This window comes from Typha latifolia, chromosome 4, assembly GCF_019914945.1.
Source record: "Typha latifolia isolate L0001 chromosome 4, TyphaL0001v2, whole genome shotgun sequence".
Taxonomy (NCBI): Eukaryota; Viridiplantae; Streptophyta; class Magnoliopsida; order Poales; family Typhaceae; genus Typha; species Typha latifolia.
The window spans coordinates 3,646,766-3,666,589 of NC_133089.1; the positions used below are offsets into that span (position 1 = coordinate 3,646,766).

Genomic DNA, 19,824 nt, shown 5'->3' on the forward strand with positions numbered 1-19,824 from the left:
CTTTATGCAAATGCCCCTATGGCCCCATGTCTTCACATAATATAAGATATAGCAAAATTAGCGAAAAAAAGGAACAAAAGAAAATTGTTTTTTAATCTCGGACCTTACAATTTACTCGGCCAACGTCTCAGATCGCAGTTATTTCCATCCGACGGTTTGGAATCACTGCTCTTCTAATTTATATAATCGACCCGTTAGGGTTTATGGCTTCCTCTCGTCGCGGCTGTCTCGCCTTTTGTTCTCCGTCTTTCGAAGTTCCTACGATCTTTCTAGGGTTTCGTCAAGATGGTGAGCTCTTCGTTCCTTGTTGCCGTATAGTGTTTATAGATCTCGTCTGCTAAGGGGATTCTGTGTTCGATGATTGAGCCTTGCTGTAGTAGATGCTCTTGTAATCCAATTCCTCTCGGTCAAGAATTCTTACTTGTTTTCGTCTTAATCTTTGCCGGTGCTATAGGTCCTCCAAAACGACATCGACCTGCTGAATCCTCCGGCTGAGCTCGAGAAGAGGAAGCACAAGCTCAAGCGCCTCGTCCAGTCTCCCAACTCCTTCTTCATGGTAATTGATCTCGTTTCACTTGCACAAGACCTCATTTTGTTGATTGAAAAACTTTGTTTCTTGCTCCCTAATTGTGGTTTTATACTTAGTCTGTTTCTTATCTTTCTAGGACGTCAAGTGCCAAGGTTGCTTCAACATGTAAGTCTATTATAACGCTGGAAAGATGTGATTTTTGTGACAACTTTTGCCTATGCATTCATTGTTGAGCTTACATTTCAATTCTCTTTTTTTCAATATCAATTCTGTGTTGCAGAACGACCGTGTTTAGCCATTCGCAGACCGTCGTCGTCTGCGCCGGCTGCCAGACGGTGTTGTGCCAGCCGACTGGTGGGCGTGCCAGGCTCACCGAGGGTTGCTCTTTTAGGCGAAAGGGTGACTGAGGCTGGTGGTGTATGTCACTTGTCTCTCTACTTTATTACGGCATCAGTTATCCGAGTCTTTCTTGCTTTTTTGATTCTTGAGAAGAGGGCTTTAGATTTATGTCATGGTTTGTAATCGTTTAGTAATTTTTGCTGCTGCCTGGACTATTACATTGTGTTCAATTCACACTCTCGCAGACTATAAAATGCTTTAATGCTTCATGCTTATTGGATCTATAATGTTGGGCTTCCATGAGCTGTTCTTGTTGCTGGGTACTTTTTGTTGTTGTTGTTTAAGTTTAATTTTTTCTAGTCTACTAAGTGATTTTGTTACTCAAATGTCATGATAACTGATATCTGCGATGCTTTCTGATTTTTTCTAGTCTTCTAAATTGAGGCTCTACTGGATGTCTTAACCAATTCAAGTCATCTCTTCTCTTGGTTCTTTTCTCTATATGCATAAATGGAGTTGCCATGTGCGGTTGTAGGGGGTGCTCAACCAGCATGCCCCGACCCGACTCGGCCTCGAATTATTCGAGCCAAAACTCTGGCCGAATCCGAAATGGGTCTGCGCCAATCTTGACCAGGTGTTTGAGGCCTTGATACTTCTTCCTGTTCTTCAATCTTGGAGCACATAATCCATTCACGGAATAGACTCCTCAAGTATAGTGGTCAAGTGCATATATATATATATATATATATTACATTGGTGATAGTTTTAATCTATAGAACATGAGTACGGTAACATCCGTTTGGACTTTGGAACATCATATTGCAAACTATCGCACTTGTATATGTTCACTTACTTTGATTAGCTTCATTTGGGAGCCGTATCCGGGCAGCGGGCACATAGAATTTGGGTATTATCGAAGGTGATCGAGGTCTCTTGCACAAGAAAATTTCACTGCTGACAAATAGTGGGACGGACCGTACCATATAATTGTCCATAGCGGCAAACATTTTCAATTATACAATTTCTTTTATTCAATCGCGAGCAACTAAAATGTTCAATTTCCTTGCCAATCTAGACAATCTCATTGCGAGGCTATAGGCGGACGAGGCCCAGTGCTTTGCAAACCTTTAGCTTCCAGAAATAACGACAAATGCCACAAAAGACTATCTAATTTACATTACATATAGATAAGCAGAACTTATTAAATTACATCAGTAATAACCGTATGTGCTTTTTAAGGAGCTTCGGAACTAAAACTCATGAAGCAGATGGGGAAATCAATTGAGCAGCATTTTTTGTTTATTCTACACAAGCGAGCTGCTCACACATAATTTCCCCCGACCTAAACCTCATACAAGGATGATATCATAAGATTAGAGATCTATTGATAGGTTAGAAAGCCCACACCAAAAGCCATTATGAATCGGTTTGCTCACACTTGATGGGCAACTTTAAGGTGGCAACTGCTGTGGCCGAAGCAGAACTGCCACTTTGATGGCCAAGGCTCCCAGCTACGACTGAATCACTCACCATATCAAAGTTGAGTCTGCCGCTGACCTTCCTACCGCTGCAGTATTTTGATCAACTATCAGTAATCAGAATTATTTTCACTGGGGATTACATCAATATATAAGTTAGCTTACACACCAATTCAAGCGGTTGTTAATGGCCGTCAAGTCCTTGGAAGGGCTCTGGAAAGCATGAGTGCTCTCACCAACACAGGCATAATAACTTTTTGAGCTAGGAGACAGCAAAGAATCCATCTGTAATTGGCACAAACTTGTATTACAACAAACTAAACATGAAAGCAAGTTGTGATTATCCAAGAGTTTGTGCGCAGAAGAATTAGCGGTCAATGTGAGGCAGTAATTTATCTTGAGATTTGATAAAATAACAAGACAGAAAAAAGAATGAATCAAAATAAAGGTGAAAGTTTTTCAAACCATCAGTATTAGATTCAACAAAGAAAGTTGTTCGAATCTTATGGATCATGCATATTGTAATGCAGTTTTACTTTCTCTTCTATAGGGATCAATTGAATTATAGCTTCAATATTAAAAGTCAAATTGAAAAAAGAGAGTAAATGTTCAAAAGACATGATCAGTTGATTTGACAGAATGAGACTTAAAAGATAAAAATATTTCAAGCTTCTTAAACACTAATTCTGCATTAAATAACTGTCTTATGCTAAATCTGCAAAAAAAAATGTTGTAAAAGGTCAAAGACAAGAAAAAGTAACACAGGATTTCCTAAGTTAGCATGTGAAAAAAAAAAACCCAGAATCTCCTATAAAGGACGAAAGGCTCACCTTAGATGATCGCAGAGGGGATACATAGACATTGTGAGCAGCAGAAACTTTCTTTGGGGACATATCGGGAAGATTTGGGAAAGAAGACACCCTAGGTGATCCTGGAATTTGGCCTGCTTTGCAAGATTGAATTATTTCACAAAAAGCTAGTGGGCAACTTTCCACATAGAAAATATCATTTAGTACTAGGTAGCACATACCATCAGCGCTATTTTTATCTTCAGTCGATTTGTTGCTTCTGTTCGTAATTCCAGAAGGTCCTAGCTCCACCAACAAAGGCTTGACAGAAGGAATAAATACCTCATTATAAAAGGTGATAATGTCCGCGTGTTCCTCTCCTGTTTTCTGCTTCCATAAATATGTTTAGAAAATGAGTGTTTTTTTGGGAGAAACCTCCAGATAAAGAGAAAGAGTGAAGAATCTTACTCCACTTCGACTCGTTGATGGCCAATGAATGAAGACGCTGCGAAAAACCTGAGGCTTACATTGTGGTTGCTTTCTGTAGTTGAAAATGATCTCCTTGAAAGTAAGAGTCAGTTGGGAAATCTGCAGAGATAAAATCCATTTAGGATAACAGATGCAGTGACAAGCAAACAAAGATCAGTTTGCAAGTTACCAACATACCTTAGCCACACCATAGAAGCTGCATAGAATAAGCTGGTCAATATGTCGATTGAAAAAAAGGGCAGTTCGTTGGCTAAGAATTTGTTGGATAAGGCAGTAGACACGCTCCATAATTTGCTGAGAAAGCTGCAGTCTCTCGCACAGGCTTCTGATTCTAATAGCAGCCAGCTTTACAATCTATGGAGAATGTAAATCAGAATTAGAACTTGAATGGCAAGAAAGTGGGTGAAAAGAAATTCTTTACAGAAAAAAAACTTACCTTACTAAAGAAGATATTGATCCCCGTCTCAGCACATGTTTCCCCTCCACCTGCAGGATTTGGCCTTGTTGGACTGCATATAAGGTTATCAGATTAAAATCATCTAGATGTCCCAACCAATCTGCAAATTTCACAATGAAACTCAAATAATATGTCTAAAGATTCTCAACCTTGCAAAAGCAGACTGAAGTGGTGGTAACTTTGATTTGAAACCGTTATGGATCAGATGCTCCTTGACAGGTGACTTAAATGAATTACGTTCTATCAACACATTCCTCTGTTCACTGCATGTTCTCTTAGGAGACACTGCATCCATGTTTTGATCTGCAAAAATCACAAGATGCACAAAACAATATTAAAAAAAGAAAGATCTGTTCACACAAACTACAAGTAGACGCTAAATTATGGGTAATATGGATAGATATTCCAATAGAGTAATGGGGTAGAGGTACCTGGTGAACATTCACGCTTTGGAAATGGGAGAGGTGGCAGACCTCCAGAGGAAATGTTATGATGTATTGCGATAGCATCAAGAGATGGCATTGGTTCTGCCAATAACCCTAAACGGTTTATCTCTGCAGAGAGAGCAGGCCTAGCAACAATCAAGGAATTGTACATTGATGAACCTTTCTCCCATGCCATGCTTTCTAGAAGCCGCTCCTCCAAGGAATTTAGATGCCGCTTCAACTCTCTTGGGAGAGTGTCTTCATGTCTCACGAAACTCTCTATCACCTTGCTTAAATCAAATGCTGTTATGCCAGTTTTCTCCAAAACAGCAGGGAACATCATAGTGACTGTCTTATGAGTTGCCAAAACAAGTTCAGCCGAACAAGCAAGCATACATCGATGAAACCGTTCATTGGATAATAGTGAAGTAAGATTCTTTCCGTTTAATATATGTGATTCGGCTCTACACATTGACTCCAAAACTCTGAAATATAGTTTTATGGCCTCCACTTTTCTTTGTTCAGCCCAGATAGTATCCATCCGATTTGCACCTTGAATACCTACAGATACACATCGGTCTCGAAAGGAAGTGCTAGGAAAAACTGCCCCCAATATTATGTTGGCTCTGCGGACAATATCATTTGTAACATCCTTATCACATGCTGAAAAAAAGCGCAACAACTCTGCTGAAGGTCTTGAAGGAAGTGGAGAGATTACATTCCGTAGCCACTTGGCAGTCGTCATGGCAGTGCTCACTGGTGTAACTGGAGCCATCCTGGAATTACAGAAACCATTTCCACCAACAGGAGAGGTAGGAGACTGTGGTGGTGACATTGGACTTGTTATTGATTTTGCTGGTGAGGCCATTGCATCATATTTCCTCTGCATCAATAAAAATCATGTAAGAAAAAAATTGAGAACAAAATGCGAGGCCATAGTTTATACAGGTACAACAATACACCTTCGCCCCACATATATTAATGGCACCTCCAGATAGGCTTCCACTTCCAAGTAGACTGTCCTCATCATTGACAAACATGCGCTCATCCAGCTCACCTTTTGTGCTTATTGCATTATCATAATCTTTTTCCAAAATGAGTAAACTTGATTGCAATGAATTTTCCTCCAACAGATCCTCAAAATATGTCAAACCATCTGCACAATATGATAATAGTTGGCCCGAGTTCTGACATATATATAAAGGTGAAGCAAGATTTTAATAGGTAGGCTCACTGACCTGGGTCCATGAAAGCTAAATTATCCTTTCGGCATTCTGAAGCTGGGCATGGACTCTTCTTCAAAATATCCACTATCAAACTATTTGTCTTTTCCAGAGCCATGCTCAACTCATCTTCCGAGGTATGATATTTGTCACAAAGAGAAGCAAGAAGGTTAACACCTTTGTCTGATTTCTTAGCTGAATCACAACAAGAAACAAGGTCCCCACTTTAAGGCATAAGCAATGAGATAGAATAAAGTACCAAAGTCAAAAGGGACACAGGCACATTACAGTCATTAATTAAAGCATCATTACCAAAAATTGAAGCTTCCTGGATAGTAAAGTTCCTTAAGCGTACAGGAACGTGAATAATCAGTATGGCCTGTATAAAGATTCAAATAATTAGAGATGTTCACATATGCTGACCCAAAATGTAGCAGATGATAACAAAATGTGCTTAACACTTGACAAAATACAAGAGGAAAATACCATAAATACTTACCAAGATAGAAACTAGTCCATTTGTACAAGTCACTAGATCCTTGAATCGGCTGAATGCATGGACACGTAAAGCCAAGAATAACAACCACCCAAAGCGATGGTAGTCAGAAACATATCCTGTATTGCTAGAAACTGCAGAATTCTGACCACTGTTTGTGTCGCTCGGTAAGAATAACTCCTGATATGCACGTCTATAGTACCTGATATGCTATGAGATTATCATTAATAACATGAATAACTTTTCAGAGCTGCTATAAGTAAATACAAGTGGCTGCAATTATGAACATCATACATCAACTGATTAGAAACAATGAAAAGGATCAGTTAGCAACAAAAAAAAAATCAATCACAGCATCATGTTGCATTTACTCGACCAGTACATTTTGGTTTTTTGCATACTAAATAAAGTAAAATTAAAATACTGGCTCATTTCTGCTTACTAGCTGGTACTGTGGCAAATTAACAATGTGATGTGACATATAAAAGTATACCTGAAAGACGGATCTCGAAAAATGATCATTGATAGACTTACTTATCTGTGATCCCTACCATATTATCATTTAATGTACTACACTATTTTATAAAAGGTCTTTACAGAGTGAAACTATTCTAGAGCTAAAAAGGCAAGCATGAGTTGCAATTCTTGAGAAAATTTTCTCTATAATACTTCAAAGACTCAAACTTTCATACAGTGGTAACATGTCCAATGTCTCAAATACTACGCAGCCTGAAGATTCACTTCATAAGCAATGACAAGAGAGAAAATATTGAATAAAGGCAAAAAGGAGAAAAATGGCAGTAAAAATGGCAGTAAAAATTCACCTGCTTAGAAGACTTAGGTGGACAACATTTGCTTGTAACTCCTTCAACTAAAGGTGAAACACAAAAGATGGCTGAAGTTAGTTATGAGGGGAAGACTCCTCCTAAAATTCAGAGGTAATAGCTAAATGTAACTCCACCTTGTCCTACCTCAAGCCTCTTCTCCCAATCTGAACCATATAGACCACTTAAAATATAACCAAACTTGAGACAAAATTGTGGCACTTCTTTGAAGAATTCCACAATGCTGCATATTGCAAAGGTAGATAAAAAAAGGAATTAGCACAAATAACGCATAATGCCTAAAGAACTAAGAAGGGGAAACATATAAAAGAAAATTACAGGTATCTTACCTAAGCCTAAAGGCCCTCAATATCTGACATAGTGTGATACCACTCTCTTCCTTTTCCTGTTTGGTTCTTCCCTTGCTCAATCTTGACACGCAGTACAGAATAAATGCTGACCAGATCCTCTCATTCTCCTCAGGCTATATTTGAAAGAAAAAAAATATTAGTTTGAGAAAAAAAAAATCAAGATCAAATAAATCCTAATTTAGCAACTAGATCAAAATAAACAAATCTAGAAACACAAAGAGGACAATTTACCGATACGCTTCCAACAGTAGACGAGCTCGCAACGAGAATGTGCTTGCTTTCTCTGAATAACATCATCGCCTGTCTCATCGTATTCTCGTCAACCCCCAATTTGATCTGTACACCATCACATCATCTGTCTCAAATCACCCCAGAAAGGAAACAAAGAAGAACCAAAGAAATCGAACAAACCGAGAGCCAAACCTTGCAGAGGTCCGCGAATCGAGCCTCCATAGCACCGCCGTCATCCGAATGCAAAAGAATGGGCTTCACGTCTTCCATATTCCCGGAAGCTGCTTTCATCAATTCATATGGATCTCAACTCAAACCCTAATCGATCGATCATTTTTTTTTCCACGCAGAAACTATGGATTCAGACAGATCCAGGAAATCGAAAAAGCACCTCGGATCTTAGCCCAAATCCTTCTCTTCTCTCCTCGATCTCCTCGATCAACGACCGGAAACAGCAGGAGAAGATGGATCTGTGGCAAATCGAGCGGCGGATTGAATAGGAAAGCCCTAGGGGGGGGGGGGGATCAATGAAGAGCTCGCAAAACCCTATCTTTTTCCCTCCTTTTTTCTCCGTCACCTCTTATATTCCCATTTCTTTAGTAGGAGAAATGCCTCCCCATAAGCGCGGGAAAACGGATGCATGTGATGGGATCATGCATGTCATGTCCGACCTGGCATCATGGTTCGGCCAATCAGGTAGGGAAACGTGGCAGCTGATACTTTTTTGAAGAAGGCGGGAAACGGTTGGGGACCACGGTTACGTTTAGCCGTCGGCGGAATCGAGGCGGGCGAGAAACGGACGCTAGTTTGTGACCCATAGTTTGACGGCATCACGGCTTATTGAATCAAGCCTTGCCATGGAGAGCGGGCCACTGAAAGCGGCGGGGCGAGTTTAACTCGGTGTAATTATGATGCGAAATATTCGGTGCCCTAGAGATCTGTCGCACGTGATCCCGAGAGAATGTACGGTTCCGATGGAGTGGAGGACAGAGGTACGCACGATGCGATCTGGACCATCCAGGCCGCATCTGCAGGCCTTCGGCCCAAGCCCAATCTGGTATAACTCTTCCACATAATTATCTAATATAATATTTCACAATTTAAACAACCAAAATGATTAAGATAAAACTCCTTGAATTGATCACTTTAGAGAAATTAATTCAACAATAGGATGGTTACAGACAAGCTTGTATCAATTGTATTAGTATGTTGTCCAACACATTCAACTCTTCCATTCATAGACAATACACTTTGATATTCTCTTCTACTGATTAACCCCTCCTTTTTCTCAACTTGAGAACTTTCAATCACAAAGTGATGGTTAATCTTTGGCATCAATTTACAGACAAGTAGACATGCTGACAACTCAGGAGTTTTTATCCTACCAGGTCCCTCAGTTCCGCTGGACTGGGATGTTCCATATAGAGCTGAACCTTCAGAGGTTCACTGCTCATCGACTTGATGGGAGTAATCTGTGGGGGCTGCGTCCACTGCTTCGTGTCTGTAGGAATCCAGAGCTCTGCCTCCTTGTCGCTGTTTGCAGGAAGGGAATGAAAGTAGGCAGTGATCTCCCAATTACTACCTATAACAAGGGAATGACAAGCTTAATTCGCCCTATTGATACGTCAAAGTTGCAATCACTAAGTTCTTTTCTGAAATATATTTGTTCCGCGAATAGCTAGAATTGAATATACCATCTGGCAGGGGTTTAGTACGCGGTTCAGCAACAGTCAGCTTGACCAGGAAAGCTCTGAGAGCAAACTCTAGGTTATTCTCCTCCACCGTCGAGCTGTATGATTGGTTCACGGTTAGCTTGAACACAAATTTCTCAACTGGGACTTGCTCTTTGTTGTAGAAGATTACCACCACCCTCTCCACCAGTCCCTGATATTAAGATATGAAGGATGATTTGGATACAATGGATTGGAAACAGTAAGAGAATTTTTTTTTTTAACACAATTACAACCCTTCATCACCTCCCCTGTTTCTTTAGTAGTTAATTATGTACCTACCTAACTTCCAGGTATTTCCCAAGATTGTACCTCTGATATCTAGGTTTTCTCTGAGAAATAATAACATTTGAAATAAATGATAGATTACTTCAAGACTAACCAAAGTCAAGTTTCCTGGATATCCTACCTGATTGTCCAAACCATGACAGGACTAGCTAATAATACAGTGACAAGTATGTCATCAAAACAAAACAGATTCCAATGATGACAGAATGAAAAAAAAGAAATGGTTAGTATTTCTGCAATAACAGAAATAATTCAATACAAGATTGGCAACATAACTGCAAAAGAGGAGCACAGATAGTTCGGAAAGGAAATTTTTTGAATTTTGTAGCAAAAGATGTTTAAGTAGCATTTTGTTACATCTTTACAATATTAATGGAACCATCTAAGAAAATTGGAATTGGAACAACACATGCGGGAAGTCAGGACACTTCACATAACAACAGGTGGCTGTTTTAGTATCTGCACTTGGATTTCTACAGTTTTCAATGTATTATTCACAGACACCCAATTGACATAATTATCACTTGCTTGTTCAGAGCTTAAAGAAACCATAGTAAGAGAACAAATTGTGCATCAGTTTGCTACAAGTTTAAGTACTGACTGTACTCAGGGTTTCATCCTTTCTAAAATAGGGATAGAATTTTAACCCTCCAGAATAATGTTCACCTACTCTAGAGTTTAGAGATGCTTCCTTATGCACTGTACATCTAACAAGTTTCAAACATCCTTCAGAAACCAAAATCTACAGACAGACCGAGGATCTGTACATTTTAAATTGCATCTCAGTCATTCGTAAATCATTCTCTGTAATATCTTTTTATATGAACTTGCGTGCATGCTAACCTCACTGAAATGCTTACCATTTTTTGTACCTATTCTGGATTTTGAGTTTCACAACCTCCATGGTTTTGTCTTTGGATAGATGAGAATCTGTACATTTAAAATTGCATCTCAGTCATTCGTAAATCCTTCCCTATAAGATCTTTTCATATGAACTTGTGTGCATGCTAACCTCACTAAAATGCTTACCATTTTTTGTACCAACTTTGGATTTTGAGTTTCACAACCTCCATGGTTTGCCATTGCCTAACCCCTGAGTTTCACAACCTCAGAGGTTGAAATTCATAGATTGATTACAGTTGATTAAAAGTAGAAACCCTAAGTTAATCTAAACTGTAACTCTGTAAGTAAAAGTGCCTGTGAGAACTAATGTCTTTGTGCTAACCAAATCATATCAAATATAAATCGCCAGCTTCATAACATTAAAGTGATTGTTAGTTAAATTGTGTAGACTCCACAAGTTCAAAACAATCAAACATTATCCAAATTAGTTTCTAGAATAGGATTGAGCATTTGAAACATATTAATTGCCGCATCAAGCCTCCTGCATCAAATGAGGCAACGCGTCTAGTTTATTCATTCTTTTGCTTATTTGCCTTGCTAGACAGAAATGAGGAAGAAAGGAACTTATCCATTCTTCACACAAAGGAATATCCAAGACTTTAATCTGGCTACATGGTTTTGCTAGTATTGTTAGTTTTCCTAATATGTATGACAACATTTTTGTGTGCATAAGCCTCAACTCGTATTCATACTAGCTACCTAAGTAGCAAAAGCAAGAACCCAGTTGAATGCTATCCACTAAAGCAAGCCAATCAGCAACAAATCAATAACCAATTAACCACAATATTGGAAAGAAAAAAAAAGTTTGAACAAAGGGTACCCATGCAAGGAAACAAAAGAAAGATTAGACCTTTTGTATGAATAGTAGAAGACCAGAGGTTGCAGAGTGGATATAGCTCGCAAGCTGCGGGTGTCGTGCTTTCTGCACCACCACATTCATATACCTTCTCCTCTCAAATGCCCCTTTTCCACCACAAGCAACAACGCCAAAGAAAGAAACAATAAGTTACTCCAAATGAAGCCCAATCAAGGTAAAACAAAGAAGAGAATCCAAGTTGGTACCAGGAGGATAGAACCCTTTAAGGAAAACGATGCAAGTTATCGCCACCTCCAGGAACTCCACCAGTATCTGAGCCGTTTCTCCTGTAACAAACGAAAGAAGAATTCATCAAAGGCGAGGTCTTTGGACTTTGATAACGAAGTAGAAACAGAAGAAGCAAAGAAGAAGACATCACCTTGAGGAGTTTGGTTCTTGCGATCCATGGCGACTCACGGGGTCAGGTTTTGCGAGGGCATTTTGGGGAATATAAAGGGACTTTAGAGTCGAAACCCGATCCGACTTAGACCCGCATCCGCAACTTGATGTCTATAGTAATGCAGTCAAACTAATAAAATATTTATTGATAAGTAATTAGTATTAAAGAGTCGGTGTGCATTATAAAATGCCACCGCCCATTTAAGGCGGTGATCACAAACCGCCTCTGGAAAGGAGTAGAGGGAAGAGAGAGAGAGAGAGAGAGAGCTTTGAAGGAGAAGTACGTATTCTTCTCTCTCCTCATCCTCCTCCTCCTCCGGGCCGCCGCCATCGCACAGAAATCCGAGCGCGAGGTTCGCCACGAGATCTGTGCACAATCGAGGGTTTTCTCGACGGTGCCTCCTTGGTAAGAACCGGGGATCTATTTGGATCTGTTCGCCCTTTATTCCGATGGTGAATAATTTGCTTATCTTCGTTCTCCAGGAAGGATAAGATGGGGAGTTGTTCGCTTAGAATAAGCGGTATTCGCCATTTATTCGCAGAATGCACATGCGATTCGAGATGTCGATCTGCTCCTCCGTTGAGTGAATTGGTATGTCCTGAGCCTCGTCGGGCTGCGATAGTTCCTATGATCTTTGACAATTTCAGCAGATCCAAATCAAAGGGGTGAGTAATCTGAGCAAGTATGTAGATCTAAGAGATTCGATATCTTTATGTTTGCTTTTGCAACCCAGTATTTTTGTGTTCTCTTTAGTTAATTGTTGTTTTTGCTAGTATTCTTAAGATCGTGGTAGTATGCTAGTATTGATCTAAGTTGAAAAATTAAAAGACTTAATCTTGCTATGATTGATTCGGGGATGATCCAAAGAGCAGAAAAAGGAATAGATAATAGTTTGTGTGGCCACTTAAAAAGTTACCGAAAAAAATATGAAAATCGGGGCTGTTGAAGATTTGTTACACACAGTTCATATTTGCTTCCTCTTAATCGATCTAATTGATATCCACGAGATCAATTTCGCAGTTCTATTCTCGAATTTTGTTGCTAACCTTGATCCAAGTTTCTAACCAATTTTTTATTCGATATCAGCATTTGCTCTTTCAATAAAGGAGACTTGGGCCTTGACATATTGGACATCATATTGAGCAAGGTAGTGGACTTATCACTGATCTCCATTAACAAATTAATCCCTTTTTCTTCCTTTGTTTAGTTTTTCTTTGGATAAATTTTTGATCCTTTCTTTGTCATCATCATGGAATCCAGGATGGAGAATACGAGGGTGAGTCAGATAGCACAACCGAAGGGGGTTTCTTTTGTGGCACACCACCTGCTCGCACTAGTAACCCAATAGTTCACGATGCTCAATTTTCCAACCAAACTCCATCATTCAATTCTCCAACAGGGAATTTCCATATTATGAAGCCTTCTACCGCAGTAGAAAGAGGATCCCCATCTTGTGCTTCTTCTTACGGATCGAGTCCAAGATTGCGAATCGAAGGTTTCGTCTCAGCTCTTGCTTGACTCTGTTAAGATTTCCTGCAAGATCATGATGTTATCTTGTACATATCCCCAAGTTTTCACATGTAGATAGAAAAATAGTTTGGCAATTACGAGTCTAAGCTTGCTGCTATTTGTTCTAAAAGAGAGCTCGGTTCAGTATATATATGTATATACACATAGGATGTAAAGATGTACAAAATTTTCTTCTATTTGTAATATAATTGTTCATAGTGCATTGTTACGTGCCGACCTCAACCACACCTAGGTTTTGCTTTGCAAGAAAGATTTGAGTCAAGGTCTCTTTCTTTTAGTCGTTTATGTATGTGTTACAGTGCATTCCATGTGCCTGTTGAAATAGATAGTTTTATAAATCTGGACACAGTTGCTGGGAAAGCTCAACTGGGTCTTGACAGCAACGGCCATGGTTGTATTTATGTCTGATTTAATTCTCATTAAAGTAAGGAGGTGACGAGGATTTGGTCTGTGGGTAAAGTGTTTTGAGATTGAATCCTTCCAATGTGGGCAATTTGTTATTCATTTATGTCTCATTAAACTGGTGCTGTTGATGGAGAAATGGATCATTTCAGTTTAAAATTATTCCTCATAGTTTGACTATATATATATATCAAAGTTTGCGTATACTCTATGTGCATCCACCCATCACTGTATAATTAACTTAGTCCCCGATTCTGATAACTATGAGGAAAGTTCCAAGAAACAACCAATGGTCTTGACTCTTAGAGACAACATGCCACGTTGTAGTTCCACATCTACTTTGTCCCATCTCTGACTTTGGCTACTTGGAAGCGTGAGAAAAGCTCTAAGGGCCATTAGTATTTGTCATGTGTCGGGGTATAACCGAGCGGAGCTTTGATTAAGCTTAAATTAAAATTAATTTTGTTGCCTAATTGTAGAACCAATCTTGAATCGATAAATTTCGAGCTTGAGCTTCTAATCGAACGAATTAATAAGCAATTTTAATTCTAAATCAGAGACTAAATCGAGCCAGAAGAAAATGGTGACAGTTAAGAATTAATACAATACTATTAAGAGTGTAGATTTTAATCTAAGATCCATATTAGACATGTGTAGTATATATTATACTATATTATAGTATTGTATTATTATTTTTGAGTCGAGTCGACTCTGAGATCAAATCCAGCTTACTATTAATTTTGAGTCTGTTATGCATATCAAGTTCAAATTAACTCACTTTCAAGCCAAACTTGGTCACAAGTCTTAGCGAGCCGCGCTCGGTTTAAATTATTTAGACAGCCCATAGTCATAGAATGATGCTAAATGTTAGACAATGTTATATATCTATCAATATGAGACTATGAAAGTTCCGTCTTCATAAAAGGCAAGGATAATGCATGAGAAGGGCTGTGGATAGACAACACTAATGTATGATGTCACAAACTAAGCCAACTGCAATTACCATGATTTTGGTGATTATTTTGTAAGAAGGTCGACTGTTGCTACCCTTTTTTTTTTTTTTTTATCCTTTCTCACATTTATACTGTTTGTTTGAGCCTTTGATTGATTTGCTATCTCTAACCAAAAGTTATTATCGGTCACTTTAAAATGTTGACTTATTTGTTAAAGTAATACAATTTCTGGTTGCTTTTAAGTAAATCGCTTTCATAGGAGCCGGTTTGGTTTATAAACTCCATTTATTGTGCCTCGAAAGTTTCTTTTAAGTAAAACGTCTTTCATAATAGGCTGTTTATAAAGTCCATTTACTATTAATTTAGTATAACTTGTTTTGTAGGATTAGGAAATAAAAAATAAAAAATAAAAACCTTTTACAAAAGTAACTCTGTTTTAAAACTATAATAAAATTGTATTAATTTTTGTTAGAGATAGCAAATTGATCAAAAAAAAAAAAAAGACTCGTGTTTCAGCACTTCCGTTTAGGCCTTAACGGAATTAGAAACTTTTGGAGGCAGTTGAGGGAGATGACAACAAAACACACTTCACGGAAGAAAGACTACCAATCTTAGGGTAAAACACTTGACTATTCAATTTAGGATTAATCTAATCACTAGATAACTGTATCAATTATAACTATATTTATAAAATTTTACTCGCTTGAATCCACGATGTATTATTTTTCGTAATCGATCTTTAATCTCAATGACCATCGAGATTTATATTTATGTCTAAGTGACTCTTGAGTTCTCCAAAATCTAAAAAAGATGAGATAGTTCTGTCATGGAGTCTTCCAAAGCCGTGGTAGTGATCTCTAATAATCTTCAAAAAATAATTGAAAAGATATCCTAGGCTTAGATTAAAATAATCTTATATATTTTTGCCACCTAGAGTTCAAATAGTCCTAAAAGATTGTCCATTGAGTTTATAAGTGTATTTGAGTGCAATAATATGGTACTGTTTATCAACTACTGTTCATCCCCGCAATGTTTATCGTTCAAATACATACTATTTATCGGTTATTGCTTATCCTGCATAGTTTACTATTCGAACAGAGTATTATTCATTGCTTACTATTCCTCATAAGTGCATTCGAACGCGCAAGTTGTCATTTTTCTTCATTTTTGTGTCCATGGTGGTTAGAATTAATCTTCTAACACTTGTGCATAAAAAATTCTCCTGCTTGAATGGTTAAAAGTACTTTTATAAAATATGTCTTTATCTTAAATTTCTTCTCGAACCTTTACAGAACCTATGAATATGCTCATATGAAAATTCTGGACATACTTCACAGCATTTAGAATATTTTAAAGTACATTGCCTATTACATAAAACCCTTTACCTAGAGACGTCAAGAAGCACCTGATTGAGGAACTTAATATCCTGGCTAACACTTATTTCTCCCATTGCTATACTAAGCAACTAATCAACATTGACTTGTATAGACTTGAGGATATTATATTCTTCTTCCCCTCCTATCCATTTGCTTCATATTCTAATGGATTGCAAACTTCTTGAGAATATGTTCCACATTCAATGCAAGTGTACTGCATATATTCCTTCTCAGTGGCTAAGCTGACTTGATGCACTAAAGGCAGGCAAATAGAGTAGGGGATAGTTGATAGATGTGAACTTGTACATATAACAAAGAGATAAGTGAGGGCATAAAGCTGTGAACTTTAGTATTTCCTGCCATCAGGGCATTGCTCAGCATCTGATTCCCTGATTTGTTTATGCATATGAAGAGATTTGGCACAAAACTTTTGTGGATAGTGTTTGCCTGGTATGCTTATCTATCCAAAGGTCAATCTATCAGGCCAATTTTGTCTCAGATTTAGCAAATGGTAGAAACTCTTACTGTACTTGGTGATACCTTAGGGAAAAAGAGAACAGAGCAAGAACTACTTCTGAAATCCAATCATAAGACTACTGAAGATATATAAAGTAATGGTTTCATTGATGTTCCATTATAAATTTCAAATGGCCATTATTATGACAATGATACAAATAAGGTGCCATAATAATCTTATTCTTGATTACAACAATCAGGTGGTTTCATTGAAATATAAAAGTTGTGGCAAAGAAAAAAACAAGGTTCTTCACGTAATTGGTGTTGTCTTACAAAAAGAAAAGAAAACAATAAAATAAAAATAGCAGAAGATAAACTAACTTGGTTGTGCTCATCGAATTGATAGAAGCGTTGTATAAACAGAAAAGGTCTTACTCAAACAATGGAAGCTTTCACACGTCTAGATTAGTTTGAATCTTTCCCACGATTGGTAAAATTTTCCTACCAAACATGGAACTTGCTCATGGTTGCTGTACCTATGTGCTGGCTTGCATCAGTTCCTCTGTAAACAAGCACGACAGCTTTTATCAAACCATTTCACAAATTTCTGGCTTCAGATCATGACATGTGACGTAAACCTTGTTCATAAATTGTCTTTAGCATAACCAAGAAAGTCTTGTGTCCAGTAGGAAGTATTGATGAATCGATCTGTACCAAATTCTCATTACAGTCATTATCATCATCCAGAGAACGACAATGAAGTTCTGGCAGAACCCTGGACATGGTGGCTAACTGTTTGTTTACTAGAAATCCACCTTGCTCAAATTCTGGGCCACCTAAACCAACAGGATAGCTATGATGATCAACCAGATCGCTGTTGCAAGGAGACTTGATATGAACCTGGAAGAAGGTCACATATGGCCTCATGTTCTATGAAAAGCAACAAATTGATCACTCAATCCTCATCCTATCTTCATGTCATAGAAAAATTGCCCACAATTGATACGGCTGAGTGATGGTAGTTTGTCGGACCTGAGATCTTGATGTTCTAACTAGTTGAATTCTGAACTTGCAAAACCGAAAGATATCTTGACCCTGCTCTGAAATGTGAAAAACAGCTACTTGAGCAACCAAGTATGTCATTCTACTTCTACAATGCTTCCTATATATCCTTGATCCTTCAGCTCCAAATTTAGTAGCTCTAAGACCATCTCTAAGTGGCTATCATAGACCTCCCCAGTAATGAACTTCACAAAACCACTTTCCATGTCCACTTGACTCCACCCTGGTGGCTTTCTCATTCCCCGGCTCCTCATAAGAGCCCGAATCCATGCTACTCCCTCCCATTTCTGAGCTTTTGCATATATGTTGGACAGAAGTACATAATTCCCAGCATTCTCTGGTTCCAATTCCATTAAATGCCTTGCTGCCTCCTCCCCCACCTTTACATTAGAGTATGTCCTACATGCACTCAATAGTGCTCCCCATATACCGGCATGTGTTTGAATGCTTGGTGGCATCTCACTGGTGATCATTTTATAAGCCTCATCTATGCACCCAGCACGACCGAGCAAGTCTACAATACACATGTAGTGTTCGCCAGTTGGAAGGATGTGGTACTCATCCTTCATCATCTGAAAGTACCGACGCCCCTCATCAACCATGCCAGAATGGCTACAAGCAGTTAAGACTGACACAAAACAGATCCCATCAGGCTTCAAATTAGCTTCTTTCAATTCATTAAACACTCCAATCGCATCCTTTCCGCGCCCATAAATGCCAAATCCGGCTATCATAGAGCTATAGCAGATCAAGTCTTTGTGTTTCCACTTAGAGAACAGCTTATACGCCCTCTCCAAATCTCCACATTTGGAATGCAGATCGATGAGAGCAGCAACAGTGTGGTTGTTCAAAAGCTTCAAGCAACAATGGTCAACATAACCTTGGATCCAATTAGCTAACTTAGGGGATCCAGAGTGTGCACAGACAGAGACAATGGTCGAGATAGTAGCATGGTTTGGTTCCACCTTTGACAGCCCACTGTTCCTCAGCATGATCTTGAAGAGATCCAATGCATCATCGGTCAATCCAGCATTCGAGTATGCAGAGATCATCGCATTCCACGATGCAACATCCCGCTCTCTCATCTCATCAAATATCAATCTAGCAGCAGCTACATCCCCACATTTTGCGTACCCGCTGATCATGGCAGTGCTCACAACTTTATCCACATCCCTATTATCCAATCCAGATTCAAGAATCCAGCGTGCCGAATGCAACTTACCACATGCAGCATACCCACCAATCATCTCAACCCATGTAAAAGTGTTCCTCTCAGGCATTCTCGCAAACAGGAATTCTGCACTCTCCATGTCCCCAGTGGTAGCATAGGCGGCAATCATTGTATTCCAAACCTGGACATCCTTCGCCCCTGCTCTAACAATCCCATCAAAGTTCCTCCTTGCCTCCACCAATTGGCCACATTTCCCGTAAAGATCAATAAGCGTAGTCTGGACCCGGGCATCGTTCTGTAGACCATACTTGTAGACGTGCGCATGGATCTGGGCTCCTTCAGCCAATGCCATTAATCTAGCGCTAGCTTTCAAAGCAGATGATAAAGTAAAACTAAGGGGTTCAACTTGCGGGCATTTGTGCATCTGGGTATACAAGAAGATAGCTTCGCGAGAAGAGTCGGGGCTATCAGCTTGGGAGTAGGCTCGGATGAGTGAATTCCAGACGAAAGCGTTGGGGTTTCTGACGGAATTGGCGATGACTCGCGCGTAACGCAAACTGCCGAGCTCCGCGAAGGAACGGACGAGCTTGGTTGCGACGAAGCTGTTATTGGAGTGGCCGGAGACGATGACGCGGGCGTGGAGTTGCTTCAGATGGCGTAAACTCGAGCAACGAGAGACGAGTTCGACGATGCGGTCTTCCTCTGCTCGCCTCCAGCACCGGGACATCTCTGGTGCTGTTGCTACTACTACATGAATACGATTCTCTTGGGAATTTTATCGAGCAAGGAGCGGACGGAAATGATTTGCGGAGAAACTCTTCGAACGCTGCTCGAGCGCGAAGGTTGAACTTGAAATATCTAATCGGCAGCTAGATTTTCTCCAAACATAAGTAAGATCATGCGATGGGGTAGGACTTGACATGTCGTGATGAGAAATGATATTGTATATTTCATATTAGACGTAGCCTTTAGTTGCTTTTTATCGTCATCAGCAAGGGATATAAAAAGATACCTAACAAAATTATGCTGTCCAAATTCAACAACTTG

General features: G+C 39.2%; 5 protein-coding genes across 6 annotated transcripts; 2 read left to right on the plus strand and 3 right to left on the minus strand.

Annotated features, from left to right (window-relative positions):
* The first annotated feature begins 121 nt into the window (after positions 1-121).
* Positions 122-1,155, plus strand: LOC140786407 (small ribosomal subunit protein eS27y-like). Its single transcript, XM_073134813.1, has 4 exons — positions 122-288; positions 455-556; positions 666-694; positions 810-1,155. Exons 1-4 carry the CDS (start codon positions 286-288, stop codon positions 934-936), a joined length of 261 nt encoding a protein of 86 aa, XP_072990914.1. The 5' UTR covers positions 122-285; the 3' UTR covers positions 937-1,155.
* An 864-nt stretch (positions 1,156-2,019) lies between these two features.
* On the minus strand, positions 2,020-8,157 carry LOC140786408 (retinoblastoma-related protein). 2 transcript variants are annotated; one of them, XM_073134816.1, is made up of 19 exons: positions 8,042-8,157; positions 7,843-7,931; positions 7,651-7,755; positions 7,399-7,532; positions 7,196-7,292; positions 7,049-7,095; positions 6,228-6,426; positions 6,041-6,107; positions 5,744-5,923; positions 5,468-5,661; positions 4,512-5,388; positions 4,230-4,383; positions 4,060-4,132; positions 3,801-3,977; positions 3,603-3,722; positions 3,377-3,521; positions 3,177-3,289; positions 2,516-2,631; positions 2,020-2,435 (listed from the first exon to the last, which is right to left on the minus strand). In XM_073134816.1, exons 2-19 carry the CDS (start codon positions 7,918-7,920, stop codon positions 2,285-2,287), a joined length of 3,027 nt encoding a protein of 1,008 aa, XP_072990917.1. In that variant the 5' UTR covers positions 7,921-7,931; positions 8,042-8,157; the 3' UTR covers positions 2,020-2,284. The 2 variants fall into 2 exon arrangements, with proteins under 2 accessions (XP_072990917.1, XP_072990916.1); XM_073134815.1 differs by having other exon boundaries at positions 7,843-8,157.
* A 610-nt stretch (positions 8,158-8,767) lies between these two features.
* Positions 8,768-11,877, minus strand: LOC140785605 (DNA polymerase zeta processivity subunit). The gene is made up of 5 exons (XM_073133529.1): positions 11,807-11,877; positions 11,634-11,714; positions 11,422-11,534; positions 9,345-9,534; positions 8,768-9,232 (listed from the first exon to the last, which is right to left on the minus strand). Exons 1-5 carry the CDS (start codon positions 11,832-11,834, stop codon positions 9,027-9,029), a joined length of 618 nt encoding a protein of 205 aa, XP_072989630.1. The 5' UTR covers positions 11,835-11,877; the 3' UTR covers positions 8,768-9,026.
* Positions 11,878-12,004: 127 nt separating this feature from the next.
* On the plus strand, positions 12,005-13,565 carry LOC140786692 (uncharacterized). Its single transcript, XM_073135306.1, has 4 exons — positions 12,005-12,232; positions 12,310-12,492; positions 12,914-12,974; positions 13,088-13,565. Exons 2-4 carry the CDS (start codon positions 12,320-12,322, stop codon positions 13,343-13,345), a joined length of 492 nt encoding a protein of 163 aa, XP_072991407.1. The 5' UTR covers positions 12,005-12,232; positions 12,310-12,319; the 3' UTR covers positions 13,346-13,565.
* Positions 13,566-17,683: 4,118 nt separating this feature from the next.
* On the minus strand, positions 17,684-19,504 carry LOC140787697 (pentatricopeptide repeat-containing protein At2g29760, chloroplastic-like). Its single transcript, XM_073136781.1, has one exon. It carries the CDS (start codon positions 19,502-19,504, stop codon positions 17,684-17,686), a length of 1,821 nt encoding a protein of 606 aa, XP_072992882.1.
* Positions 19,505-19,824: the final 320 nt, after the last annotated feature.

Bases quoted from the DNA above. Each gene is read 5' to 3' on its own strand.
- LOC140786407 (XM_073134813.1), top strand. The intron at 557-665 runs GTAATTGATCTC...TTATCTTTCTAG, and splicing joins CTCCCAACTCCTTCTTCATG to GACGTCAAGTGCCAAGGTTG. The intron at 695-809 runs GTAAGTCTATTA...TCTGTGTTGCAG, and splicing joins TGCCAAGGTTGCTTCAACAT to AACGACCGTGTTTAGCCATT.
- LOC140785605 (XM_073133529.1), bottom strand. From the start codon at position 11,834: ATGGATCGCAAGAACCAAACTCCTCAAG. The intron at 11,715-11,806 runs GTGATGTCTTCT...CGTTTGTTACAG, and splicing joins CAAGAACCAAACTCCTCAAG to GAGAAACGGCTCAGATACTG. The intron at 9,535-11,421 runs GTCTAATCTTTC...TCTTAATATCAG, and splicing joins TTCTACTATTCATACAAAAG to GGACTGGTGGAGAGGGTGGT.
- LOC140787697 (XM_073136781.1), bottom strand. From the start codon at position 19,504: ATGTCCCGGTGCTGGAGGCGAGCAGAGGAAGACCGCATCGTCGAACTC.
- LOC140786692 (XM_073135306.1), top strand. From the start codon at position 12,320: ATGGGGAGTTGTTCGCTTAGAATAAGCGGTATTCGCCATTTATTCGCA. The intron at 12,493-12,913 runs GTGAGTAATCTG...ATTCGATATCAG, and splicing joins AGCAGATCCAAATCAAAGGG to CATTTGCTCTTTCAATAAAG. The intron at 12,975-13,087 runs GTAGTGGACTTA...CATGGAATCCAG, and splicing joins TGGACATCATATTGAGCAAG to GATGGAGAATACGAGGGTGA.
- LOC140786408 (XM_073134815.1), bottom strand. From the start codon at position 7,941: ATGAAAGCAGCTTCCGGGAATATGGAAGACGTGAAGCCCATTCTTTTG. The intron at 4,384-4,511 runs GTACCTCTACCC...TGATTTTTGCAG, and splicing joins AAAGCGTGAATGTTCACCAG to ATCAAAACATGGATGCAGTG. The intron at 3,290-3,376 runs GTATGTGCTACC...CTTGCAAAGCAG, and splicing joins AGATAAAAATAGCGCTGATG to GCCAAATTCCAGGATCACCT.